The sequence below is a fragment of the Sus scrofa genome, chromosome 4 (genome assembly GCF_054392235.1).
Source record: "Sus scrofa isolate SSC_HxYL_T2T_F1_AM1 chromosome 4, Sscrofa_HxYL_maternal_Yorkshire_Landrace_v2.0, whole genome shotgun sequence".
Lineage (NCBI taxonomy): Eukaryota > Metazoa > Chordata > Mammalia > Artiodactyla > Suidae > Sus > Sus scrofa.
In genome coordinates, this window is record NC_139386.1 from 105,168,526 (window position 1) to 105,180,017 (window position 11,492).

Sequence of the window (11,492 nt, forward strand, 5' to 3'; positions counted from 1 at the left end):
GTGCTTATGTTCTGGTTCCAGAAGAGTCGGGACAAGAGAAGACAAATGAAAGGACGTAGACTCTAGGCTGGCAGACTGGCAGCAGCCTCAGAGAAGGGCAGAAACTCAGGAGGCACATTGCTCAGGAATGACAATGGGTGCATTTCATGGGAGATGAGAGACTCACTCCAAATTAGGAGGCTTGAACGTTAGTTCCTGGCCATGGTGACAGAGGTACATGTGAGTCTGGCAGGACTGCCTTGGGGCTAATTAACTGGCAGTGGGGCAAACATGACTAGAACGTGGACAAAATCATTACTTCATGGACTATGTCATTTTAAAGGCAATGGAAGGGGAAAAAACGAAAAGCTTTACAGAGAAACAAAAGCTAAGAGAATTCAGCACCAGCAAGGAAGCTTTAAAGGCAACTGCAGTGCCAGGTTCCAAACATTATGTCAGCATACAGTCTACCCGAGGGGATTATTCCTATCAGACTAGGCGAACAAAGAACGTGCAGGCTACCTGGGGGACCAGCTGGAATTTCACCCTCTGCAGCAGGAGAGCAACCACAGGCTCCATCCAGAACAGACCCCTTTTTCTGTTCATCAAATGCCAGTTTTCCATCACTGCAAGGCGCGTAGCAGTCAGAACCTTCCTGCTGAATGCAAGGAGCCAAAACAGCTTCATCTGGGAACGCCTGGAGCACTTCCTCCTTTGCAACCTCCTGCAACTCCGCGCTGTGCCAGATGCGGAGGGGAAGACGGAAAAGTAAACTCAGAGGAGGTTTTCTCGCTCCTGTTCAGGGGAGGCATAGGGAGCAGACACAGAGAGCAAAGCGGCAGTCTTCTTCCAGAAGGGAGAAACCACTCTCCTAGATGTGAGGCGGAGTGTGGCTGCCATGGGGAGGGAGAGAGAACAGCACAGGCTCGGGGTTCTGGCCCCACAACCAGCTGCTGGAGGAGAATGACCTCTCCCTCAGGCCACAGTCAGGACCCCAGCACACACAGAGGACTGAAATCCTGGCTCCCCCGGTTTAGCAGACCCTGTGTGGAACTGAGTGTACACTGTCCGAATGAGTACGGCTGTGGAGGAAATACAGACTGCAGGACCTATTTTATCCAGAGTATGATATAGCATGAAAGGTTTTCCAGGTTCTTCCCCAGCCTCCCAACACTGACTAACATGCTGATGCCAAAAGGACTCAAAGCAGATGTGCGTCTCCCCCGGTTTTTAACCACCCAGGAGAGGACTGGTGATTGCAGGATTTCTTGTGTTTGACTCTTTCACCTGCGGCTACTCACTGTGCATCACTAACCTTGAGGGATTAAGAAATGGAAACCCATGGGAGTTCCTGTCGTGGTGCGGCAGAATCCAATCTGACTAGGAACCATGAGGTTGTGGGTTGGATCCCTGGCCTTGCTCAGTGGGTTAAGGATCTGGTGTTGCCCTGAGCTGTGGTGTAGGTTGCAGACACGGCTGGGATCTTGCATTGCTGTAGCTGTGGCATAGGCTATGGGCTACAGCTACTGCTACAGCTCCCATTAGACCCCCTAGCCTGGGAAGCTCCAAATGCCATGAGTGCAGCCCTCAAAAGACAAAAAAAAAAAAAAAAAAAGGGAAAAAAAAAGAAATTGAAACCCCGTACCACTATCCCAAGGGAAATAGACAACTTTGCTAACAAAGGAGATATTTGACTGTTGCCTGAAGGGATGAAAGAGTTATTTTATACTGAGCAATTTCTGGTGTTCCCTGCATCTGAGGTCTCCTGGTATCAGTACCGACATTCACAGCCCTCAAAGCTTCAGAGTTACCTGGGGGGCAGTGGCTCTTGTCCATCCACTTCCTCATGACCATTCTGATTTCCTGCTAAGAAATTCAGAGACAATATGTCACACGAGTTCAGCACTGCTCACACTTGGCAACTCAGTGCACACACCGACCACAACGACATTAATATTCTCAGTGTCAGAACAGAGTACCTCGGCAGAGATGATCCGGGACACTTCAGTGAAGGCTTAGGAGAATTAGCACTGCGGCCAGACCCATTAGGGAATCGCCTCCTGATCTGGAAGAACCTTCTCCCAGCATCCTCTCTGCTGAGGCTATACAGATGGCTAAGAGAGTGGATTTCCCCCAGAGATCTTAGAAAATGAGCTGAGGTATGATCTAGAATTGTTTCTACACTACTGGGGTCCAGCTGGGGCGAATGAGAGTTTGTCACACCTGACTGGGGTCCATTGGCCTGAAAGTGGGTCCAGGTGGACAGAGGCATGACCTCGACCTAGGAAGGGATGAAGGCTCCCTGACCTAACCTGGTGTTTGGGTCTCATAATCCATCTTTTCCCCTGACTTGAACCGACATATATCTACAGGGCCTACTTTCGAAGAAGACCTTGCTCAGTCTAGACGGGTTGTGGGGAACAAAGAATAAGCAGGCTACCTGGGGGAGGGCTTGGAACATCATCCTCTTTGCCGTGGAAGCCAGCACAGGCTCCATCTGCGGCAGGGCCAACTTTTGGCTCATCAGATGCACAAGTGCCATCACCGGAAGGCTGGGTGCAGTCAGACCTTTCCTGGACCATTGAAGGGGTCGAAATGCATTCATCCTGGGATTCCTGTAGCACCTCCTCCTTTGCAGCCTCCTGCACTTCCACGCTGTGCCAGGTGGGAAATGAATGACAGAACATTAAACTGAGAGGGACAGACACCAAGCTGTCCCGGGTGATTTCAGGGGAGGGACAGGGAGTGGTCCCAGAAAGCAAAAGGGCAACATCCTTAAAGAAGAAGGTAACTGTGCTGCTGTGTGTGAAGTGCAGTGTGGCTCCACAGGTTGGGAGACGGAGAGACCAGCACGTGCTCCCTGCCCTGGCCACACATCATCTGATGAGGAGGGACACTCAGCCATCCCAGTGTGGGGCTTTCCGGAACATGAGCCACACATGAACTACCACACCAGGCGCTAGCACCATGGGCCTGAGTCACATGATATTCAACATAAAGCAGCCAAGGGAATTCACCTACAAGGCATCATACACTCCCAGAGATGTTATGCCTTCTTTTAGGAATAGAAAGTCCTCTAAGGCATCTTATTAGAACGATTGTCACATGACAAGTACATTTTTTGATCTAGATAATTTTCTTGGTCTTTAAGTCTTGGATTTACTCCTTAATTACTTGGTCTTTATTTCTTTGAAGTTACCTTCCTCCGAATAACCAAAAATATCTCACCTTGGAGTTCATGTAGGAGAGACTAGATATTCCCTGTGTGCACAGGAGATCCTAAGGGCAGTGCATTGCCTTGGGTCACACACACAGGTGCCACAGAGACAAGACACAACCGAGCCAACTGGCCATCTCCACATGGGAGGAGGGAAGGAAGAAAATTCAGTCTGCACTTTGCTTCTCCTTGCATCTGGCCCTATGACTCTCTTGACCTCACTTACTCTTCTTCCTGGGACCTCTCCATATTTTATCTCCCCACGACCACATCCTGACAGGTGCTGTTACCTGGGGGTGAGTGCTGCTGCTTCATCGGCCTCCTCCTCCTCGTCTTCATTGCTCTCTGCAAACAAATTCAGAAATCCCCAGTCAGCTTCTGCCCACTTCACCCACGACAAACACAAGGACTCATGTGGCCATGGAGCCATACATATCTATGTGAGAGTTAGGATGGTGGTGACGGTCTAACGCATTGTCTTTTAGCAATTTCCTTGCCTCCAAAGGGCTGGATCACCACGTCATCAGGCAAACACTGCAGTTGTCTCTTCTTCCTTATGTCACAGCACTGGCGTCCAGCTTCCATCTCAACCTGTACAACGGTATCATCCCTCCTGCCACAAATTCACCATAAACTCCCACTCTGTATTTTCTGGCAGCTCTCACAAGATCCTCTCCTTTCTGCAAGGAGAGGAAGAACCACCTAACCCCACATCCCTCCATCTGGGGACATCACGGGCTCATCAAGTGGGCTTGTGTGTATGGTATCAAGGGAAAATTCTCTCCATGGAAAGTGCTCCACCCTAGACAGCTTTCCCAGCACCAAGTTCATCAAGTACATCAAGGACCTTCTCCAACCCCTCACACGGAGGGGCCTTCATTTGTTCACATCCCCACATTTCATCACTACAGCCACCATCGAGTGATTGATCTGTTACACAGAGGAGGAAACAGGTATCCGGATAGGAACAGTCCGTCACTCAGTCCCAGTTCTAAAAGCAGCACTCAGGCTGGAAGCAGGCAACTGTCACACTTAGGCCAGGGCTCCTTTCCCTCTACAGGCTGCCTCCTGTCGCAGCCTCCTTTCTGTGCTTTATCCCTGGGTGCATGCTGCCTCCTGCACGAAGGCCCTCGTCCATCAAGGAGGAGGCAGAGAGTCGGAATACTGTGACCTCTACCCTACGCGTTTGTTTCCCCTCTGTCCTCACCCTCAGCCCGTCCTAGTCCTACCACAGCCCCTAATGGGCCATGAAAACCAAACAGCTGCTAAAAACATTCCATAGTGAGCAGCTCCCTGGGGGCTCAGTGGGTTAAGGATCTGCTGTTGTCACTGCTGTGGCACGGGTTCAGTTCCCGGCCCAGGAAGACCATAGTCTGCAAGCACAGCCTACAAATCCCCAAAACATGCCTAGTGAGGTGTGAAGACTCGGGGACCATGGAGCTGCCCAGTGCAATCGGGGTCCGTGGCCCCCTTACCTGGGCTGAACTTGCGGGCGAGGCGCTCTGCCAGCCTGTGTCCCTCAGTCAGCTGCTCTCGCAAGCCCTGCCCCTGGTCCTTGTCAAGGTCTTTGTGGGTGAGGAGGTCGGTGAGGTGCTGAACGAGCAGGACACAGTCATCCCTCCCTTCCTTCACCTTCTGCCGTAACTGGGTCAGCTCTCTTGCCTGAGCGTGAATCAGGACATCCAATTCCCTGAGGGGGCACACAGGTACAATCTGAAATCCCAGAGACATGGACCACACACTCTTAGGGCGTTTGATGCTCCCTGGCATCCCCAAGGAGCTCTCGATGCAGAGGTCTGACACCTAGGGGGTGACCTTTCTGGGGCAGAGAGAAAGGGGAACGGACAACAACGGCGGCCTCTGGAACAGCCAGAGCTCCCCTGAGAGTCCTTGACATCCCATTCCTCGTGTTCTTCTGGGAACAACCCCAGTGTCCTCCTACACCTGCTTCATGGAGAGGGCGCTTCAGGTCCTCCCTCAGCCATGCCCGTTTCCACATGAAAATACACATCAGGCACTGACACAAAGCCAGACACCTGCTGTGGACAGTCCGGCTGGTGTGAATTTGAAAGACCAAGGGAATGACAGGGTCCAGGATGGAGGCCAAGCTCGAGTCAGTCAGGAGGGGATTGTGAGGGAAGGGAAAGGAGGTTGGGATCACAAAACACTCCAAATGTACAAAATGCCCCTGAGCTCTTCGTTTGATTTGAATTAAGTGAATTTCATGTGCTGTGATTTCAAATCAATAATTTGTTTAAATAGCAGAGTTGGGAGTTTCCCGATAGCCTGTGGTTAAGTCTCCGGAAATGTCACTTTTGTGGCTCAAATTTCTGCTGCTGTGCTGGGATTACTTTCCTTCTGTTAAAAATAACAATGTTGGATGTGTAGTCGTTTTACGATATTGTGTGAGCGTGTGCTGAACAGCGATGTCACTCACTTATACATATATAGATTCCTTTCCATATTCTTTGCAGATGCTGTGCTATACAGTAGGATCCTGGAGTATATCCACTTTCATATATTTAATTTTAAAACACTTTTAAAGTAAAGTATAGTTGATTTGCATGTGGTGCTGGTTTGATTCTTGGGATGGGAACTTCCCTATGCCTTGAGCAGGACCAAAAAACAAAATTTTTTAAAAAAGCATGCAGAGTTCCCGTCGTGGTTCAGTGATTATCGAACCCGATGAGCATGCATGTGGATTCAGGTTCGATCCCTGGCCTTGCTCTGGGTTAAGGATCTGGCGTTGCCGTGAACTGTGGTCTGATTCACCCCCTAGCCTGGGAACCTCCATATTCCACAGGTGTAGCCCTAATAGACAAAAAAAAAAAAAAAAAAAAAAAAAACCACACACACACAAAAAAAAAAAAACACGTGGCAAATGAGGCTTTGAATAACAACTGGAGTTTCCTGATAACCTGTGGTTAAGTATCCAGCATTGTCACTTTTGTGGCTCATGTCTCTGTGGCTGTGCTCAGGTTATTTTTCTTGAAAAAAAGAAAAACGATGGATTACAGTTGTTTTACAATGCTGTTTAAATGTGTCCTAACAGCAATGTCATTCAGTTATACATATATAGATTCCTTTTCACAGTCATTGTATACGCTGTGCTATACGGCAGGATCCTGGGGTATATCCGCTTTATATATTTTATTTGAAAACATTTTTAAAGTAAAGTATAGTTGATTCACATGTGGTGCTGCTTTGATCCCTGGGATGGGAACTTCCCTATGCCTCGAGCATCACCAAAAGATGAAAAATTAAAAACAAAAAAAGGCATAGGGAGTGACCGACATGGCTCAGTCGTTAACGAACTGAGCATACATGAGGATGTGGGTTCGATCCTTGGCCTCGATCAGCTGGGTAAGGATCTGGCATTTCCCTGAGCCATGGTGTAGGTTGCAGATGTGGCTCAGATCCAGGGTTGCTATGGCTCTGGGGTAGGCTGGCGGCTACAGCTCTGATTCAACCCCCCTAGCCTAGGAACCTCCAGATGCCACAGGCATGCCCCTAAACGTAAAAAAAAAAAAAAAAAAAACCAAAAAAAACCCACCATGTTAAATGAGGCTCTGAATAACAACTGTACTGCATACTTCACCAGTGGCTGTTCTCTGATTATGTCATGAGCATCTGTGCCCGGGTGCCTGCCATGAGCATCTCTGTCCTCTCCTGGCCCAGTGTCGATCCTGGCCCCACTTCACAGAGGCCTAGACCTTCCACCGGCCTCCCAGCACAGAACCCTCCTTACCGGAACTTCTCGGCCAGCGCTGGATCCTCTGCCAGCTTCACCAACTTAAACTCTAGCTTCTCCCCCAGCACGGATTCAATGATGTCTCTGTCCCCCTCACACTCTGCAAAAACAGAGACACTGCCTCAGGGGGAGGCTGGACACGTGGCTGTGGTCACTGCCTTCTAGGGAGGAGGCGGAGTCCATCCCAAGGGCAGGTGTAAGCCCGTTTCCAGGCTCTACACAGGGATTTCCACATCTGATTCCTCGGGCTCCCAACTGCACGGCCTTCCAGTCCTCCCCATTTTAGAGCTGAGGAAAGACAAGCTCCAAGGCACAGAAAGGAACGAGACAAGATTAACTGCTGTTTGGCAAGGTCAGAATTCACACACCCCCAGACTGACCCTCAATCAAGGGCCACGTTCCCAGGACTTGTTCCCTCTGAGGTGAGACACAGAGCAGGGGCCTGAGGGGATGGTTCCCTGGTGCCTCAGTTCTCCCACCCTCTGCCAACTGAGGGAGAAAGAGCCACCTCTGCCTGCCCTGGATTGTGGTCAGAATGAACTTCATTTTGACAAAGGGAGAGAAGATCAAGTCTGGAGAGTGTTTCCTTTCCTAGAAGGAAGCCAGTGACCACTCATCGCTTGGTTGCCCCCGACCCCTAGGACGTACGGTATTTCTGCAGCTGGTTGGCCAGGGAGTAGGCAGCAGCTTTGGATACAAGGAATTTCTCCCTGAGGTCTCGGAAGTCCTGCTTGCTCTGGGCCAGCTGCCGCTGAAGCTCCTGGTTCTCTCGCATGAGTTTGTGTTGTGCCCTCAAGTCTGATGAAGGGCCAAGAGACACTGCCATGGTGACACGTGGCAGGAGAGCCAGGGCCTGGGGAGAAGACACAACACAGGGTGGATTAAAGCACGTGGAATCCCATAGGCTGAAGCGGGAATGAGGGATGAGGAAAACTAGAATTCTTAACTTACTGTTGGGCACACCCGAATCAACACCCCACAACACTGGAGGATCTGTATCCACAGAAACCAAGTTCAAGATGCTAGAGCTCAGAGCCCAAGGCCCTGCCTGTAGCTCAGACGGGGACTGGCGTGAGGAAGGGGGACCCAGGGTGCCAGGGAACTGTCTGGAGTTGCCACAACAGAACTGGAAGGTGGGGGGAGGGTTGATGGAATCTTGGGGGCCCCTGGATTCAGGGGCCTAGGCCATGCTGATACACAAGGCTGCCTGGTGCCTTGGGAAGGTCACCAGCCATGGGGACACCCTCAGCAGCCACACTTCATAGGTGTCTGCATTTGTGCTAATACCACTGCGCTAGCTCCCTCCCTCCAAAACACATCTGCGCGGAGCCCTCATCTTCACTCTCCTCTGTTTACCAAAAAGTCAAGACACAAGTAGTTTCCCAACATGTCCTATTGTCTTAAGGGCTCTCACGAAGTCCCCCCACCTTCTCTGGAAATGTTAACACATTCTAAATCTCTTCCACCAGTGAAAGACATCAAACGTTTAGACTGCCATGAAGTTCTTCTTTGGGCTTCCCCAATGTGATCTGTGACATAAACGTATAGGACAAAAGCAGAGTATAATGCTAAGGGAAGGAGTAATTTAGAAAAAGTATTTGGTCCCGACTCAGTGCTCTTTGTGCTGCATCTCCGTGTTATGTCAGATTCTTCTCTTCACTGGGGCAGCCTGTTGGCTTCTGGAGAAACGTAACATCCCAAACTTCGAAGATCCCAGGCCAGGGATCAAACCTGTGGGTCAAGGCTGTTCTAAGCTCTACTGTACCTCCTCATTCCATTCCAGACAGGGAACACTGCAGGGGCTGGTCCTGGTCTAAACGTTGTCAAGGCTGCTTTCAGATGCAAACTAGCCAAGGTCAAGGTTTGGGGATGGCTGTTCAAAAGACTCTTGTTCCTCTCCTATTCCTTCAGTTATTAACATGACTTCTTTCTAGAAATGGTGGGTGGGGAATGTTTATTTGAGAGCATCTTATCTGTCCCCTGCCAACTGTATTCTGTCCACAACTACACAGTGGACAAAGGAGGGACAAAGTCAGGTATGTTCCTAGCACCAGGTATAGTTAAAGGGATCATATTTAATCCTATGAACTATCTGAATAATCAGAAGTTATTTTCCTTATGAAGAAAAACTCAAGAGGTTAAAAAACTCCCCCAGGCCACACATTTGGTGAGGAAAGCATTGTGCATTAGAAACCATTTCTCTTGGGCATTAAAACCCACCTTCTCCCATTACAGTCAACAGAATGACAGTACTTTTAATGGAGATGAGGTCTGTGATGGTTGTTCCAGGGTGATTTTCCCAAGAGGGCAGTCTGTCATTTAATGTGAGGTGAACTTTTAAATTTCCTTATCTTTTCTCTTAAGTATGCTCTGTAGTGTTTGTTCTGCTCAATCACTTTGGTTTTCTTCTCAAAGCATCCTTATTATTTACACGGTGAATATTTGTTACCCATTTGCTGCCATCTGGCACTCTTTTTGTCTTTGTCACCCCCCTTTCTTAATGCCATCCCTTCTGTACTGACATATAATTTACCAGAACAAAAACACACACAACTTATGAGCACAGCTCAGTACACTCAACATGCTGTATCCATTGTGGAATCACCACCCAGATCAAGAGACTGCACCTCCACCATTCCCAAACTGCTCCCGTGCTACTTGCCAGTCAATTCCCATCTTCCACAGACACACAGGGCCGGAATCCTCTCCCCACAGATGAGGTTTGTTTATTCTTGCATGTCACTGAATTGTAAAGATGCAGGAGGGGCCCTTTCTCTGTGTTCTTTCAACCAATGTCTGGTTTTGAGGTTCCATCTCAATTGGTTGCATCAGTCATTTGGTTTTATTCTTATGCTAAGAGACAGTCTGTTTTAGGAGCATAGCACAATTTGGTTATCCATTTTTCTGATGACAAAGACATATATTTTTGATGATTATGCATAAAAGAGGTATGAATATTGCTGAACAAATTATCATCTGGAGATAGGCGCTGTGTCTCCGAGGCACATGCACCTGAGAAGAGAAGTGCTTGGTGAAAGGGTAGAAACGGACACCATTTGCAGTGCGGTTGGGTCATGTTCCATTCCTACCCTGCCCCCCCAAGACAGGCCAGTTCCAGGCTCCCCCCATTCCGACAAACCTTCATTGCAGCCATTCTGAGATCTGCCGTGCTTTCCCATTTGGGTTTCCAAGAGCCGATGGGTCATTTTGGACATCTTCTACTCTAAAGTGCCTCTTCAAATCTTCTGCTAATTCAGAATTTACGGTGTCTACAATTTCTTGTGTGACATGTAAAAGCTCTTCATATATTTTGGAGAAATTCCTTGTCGGATGTATGCGTGGTAAGTAAAATAGACTGCTGGTCTATGGACTGCCTTGTCACCTTCAAAACGGTAAAGTAAGATAAGCTTAAAGATTTCGTGTTTTACATAGCTCAGCTGAATCATTTCTTTCGTCCATAGTGAACGCCTTCATTTTATGTGTAAGAAATGTCTGTCTATGCCTTAGTTGAGAAAATAGTTCCACTATTTCTGAAAAGCTTTGAAATTTCAGAGAAACATCTCTAATTACCCTTAGTGTGTGGAGAAAAGTGGCTTTTAATATTAACTTATTCTAAGTGAAGAGTCATTTGTTCTAGGATACTGTTTTTGAAAAATCCTTCATTACCTCAAAAAGGCAAAGATCAAAGAAGTGCACATGGGTGCGGGTCAATTTTCTATTCTCCAGTCTTGTCACACTGTTATTGGACCAATACTACAGCGTCTACATTGCTATGGTTTTTGCCGGCACACCTGTGGCACAGGGAAGTTTCTCGGCTAGGGGTCAAATGGGCTGCTGCAGGCCTACCCCACAGCCAGGGCAACCCTGGGTCCGAGCCCCATCTGCAACCTATGCTGCAGCTTATGGAAAGGCTGGTTCCTCAACCCACTGAGCTAGGTCATGGATCGAACCTACATCCTCCCAGAGAAGATGTCGAGTTCTTAACCCGCTGAGCCACAACGGGAACTCCTCATGGCTATAGGTTGAACATGACTTTGGAAATCTCCTAGAGTAAGGCCTCTAACTTAATGCTTCTCCACAGCTGTCTGGGCCAAACCAGGTACTGTGGTTTCCATATACATTTTACAAGCCCTTGGCAAACTATCCCTGGAATGCCTGGGGCAATATGATTGGAAATATTAGGAGTTTCAATCTTTGAATATGATATGTATGTTATATATATTTATTTAGGTCTTCTTAAATTTAATGGCCACACCCATGCCATAGGGCTGTTTGTGGGCCAGGGATTGACTTCAAGGTGCAGCTGTGCCAGTGCCAGATCCTTTAACCCACTGCAGCCAGGCTGGCATTGACCCTGAAGCTCCGCAGCAACCTGGCCGCTGCGGTCAGAGTCTTAACCCACTGGACCATGGCGGGACCTCCTATTTGGCTCTTTCATGTCCTCGGCAAGAGTTTTCAGGAGTCTTCAGTGCATATGTTCTTAAATGTTTAAAGATTAAGGATGGGAATCTCCAGTGTGTTCTATTGAATTTCATTTGCTAAATA

General features: G+C 48.5%; 1 protein-coding gene across 26 annotated transcripts in view; it reads right to left on the reverse strand.

Moving 5' to 3' along the window:
* Positions 1–11,492, reverse strand: part of LOC100519022 (NBPF family member NBPF6) — a 33,559-nt gene that overhangs the window by 8,928 nt on the left and 13,139 nt on the right. For 7 of the 26 annotated variants that reach the window (XR_014844289.1, XM_085023227.1, XM_085023225.1 and 4 more), the window contains 8 exons: positions 10,087–10,329; positions 7,596–7,800; positions 6,945–7,047; positions 4,672–4,886; positions 3,487–3,541; positions 2,420–2,634; positions 1,791–1,845; positions 502–716 (listed from right to left, as the gene is read on the reverse strand). Coding sequence is in view for 23 of the 26 variants with exons in the window: in XM_085023227.1 (XP_084879353.1) it covers positions 502–716; positions 1,791–1,845; positions 2,420–2,634; positions 3,487–3,541; positions 4,672–4,886; positions 6,945–7,047; positions 7,596–7,800; positions 10,087–10,101 (1,078 nt within the window). In the remaining 3 variants the exon portion in view is untranslated. Of the gene's footprint in view, positions 1–501; positions 717–1,790; positions 1,846–2,419; positions 2,635–3,486; positions 3,542–4,671; positions 4,887–6,944; positions 7,048–7,595; positions 7,801–7,898; positions 8,076–9,167; positions 9,295–9,609; positions 9,960–10,086; positions 10,330–11,492 lie in introns of those variants that run through there. The other 19 variants (XR_014844290.1, XM_085023243.1, XM_021090701.2 and 16 more) reach the window with 9 other exon arrangements.